The following is a 1,254-nucleotide window of genomic DNA, read 5'->3' on the forward strand; positions in this document are numbered from 1 at the left end:
GCCCGGAGATGCCCCCGGAGGAGGGGCTGCAAAGCCAGCCCAGGGAGCTGTGAGGAGGAAAGAGCCGTCCTGTGCCGGGAAGGCGGCCAGAGCTTGAGCCGGAGCTCCGAGCTGGTGGTCCCTGAGCAGCCTCCCAGCAGGGAGAAGCCCTTCAGGTGCTTGGAATGTGGGAAGAGCTTCAGGAAGAGCTCCCACCTCCTCAGGCACCAGCACATCCACACTGGGGAACGGCCCTACACGTGTAGGGAATGTGGGAAGAGCTTCAGGAGCAACTCCCACCTGATCCAACACCAGCTCGTCCACACTGGGGAATGGCCCTACACGTGTGAGGAATGCGGGAAGAGCTTCAGTTACAGCTCCACCCTCCTTGCCCACCAGCGTACCCACACTGGGGAACGGCCTTACACATGTGGGGAATGTGGGAAGAGCTTCAGGACCAGCTCCTACCTCCGCACCCACCAGCGCATCCACACTGAGGAACGGCCCTACAAGTGTGGGGAATGTGGGAAAAGCTTCATTGATAGATCCAGCCTGATCAATCACCAGCGTATGCACACTGGGGAACAACCCTACAAGTGCTTGGAATGTGGGAAGAGGTTTCAGCGCAGCTCAACTCTCATCAGGCATGGGCAGTCACACACAGGGGAGAGGCCCTTCCGCTGCACCGACTGCGGGAAGGGCTTCAACCGGAACTTCACCCTCATCATCCACCGGCGCATCCACACCGGGGAGAGGCCCTACAAGTGTGGGGAGTGTGGGAAGAGCTTCAGCTACAGAGGTAACTTGACCTCCCACCAACGGACCCACCGGTAAGAGAAGCCCCACGAGTGCCCCGACTGCGGGAAGAGCCTCGGCCACTGCTCCCACCCTGAATGACCCCCCTGATGGTGAGGCAACCCCTGGAGTCCAGTGACTGTCAGTCCATCCCTTTCTACCAGAAAGGGCCAGTGCCCTTTGCCAGGAGCAGGTTGTGCCAACAGAACCCTTCTTGGGGGTGTGTGGAGATTCCTGCCTTGGCTGGGACCCCCCAAGGTCACTGCTGGAGGCTGAGAGCAGAGATCTCCCCCCAAGTGTTGGTCTGGGGGAGTTCCATCCACCTCTAATTCATAATTCTTGCTTTGGTGCCAGGTTGAGTAGAACTGATTTAAGAATTGCTTCAGTGTAGAGCACTGTCCTATCTTATGCTGTACTGCTGGTAGTTTTAGTGTTTCTATTGTGAAGTAAATAATTCTGATGAGGATTTTTTTTCTGATC

General features: G+C 57.3%; 1 protein-coding gene across 1 annotated transcript; it reads left to right on the forward strand.

Annotated features, from left to right (window-relative positions):
- Positions 1 to 8: 8 nt before the first annotated feature.
- Positions 9 to 890, forward strand: LOC114072912 (gastrula zinc finger protein XlCGF49.1-like; the record flags this gene model as incomplete). The annotated part of the gene is made up of 1 exon (XM_027910733.1): positions 9 to 890. A coding segment is annotated over one exon (805 nt), but the record flags the coding sequence as incomplete, so codon positions are not given.
- Between the last annotated feature and the right edge of the window lie 364 nt (positions 891 to 1,254).

The sequence above is a fragment of the Empidonax traillii genome, unplaced genomic scaffold (genome assembly GCF_003031625.1).
Source record: "Empidonax traillii isolate 1590-97213 ecotype Southwest subspecies unplaced genomic scaffold, ASM303162v1 scaffold4450:size9603, whole genome shotgun sequence".
NCBI classification, from domain to species: domain Eukaryota; kingdom Metazoa; phylum Chordata; class Aves; order Passeriformes; family Tyrannidae; genus Empidonax; species Empidonax traillii.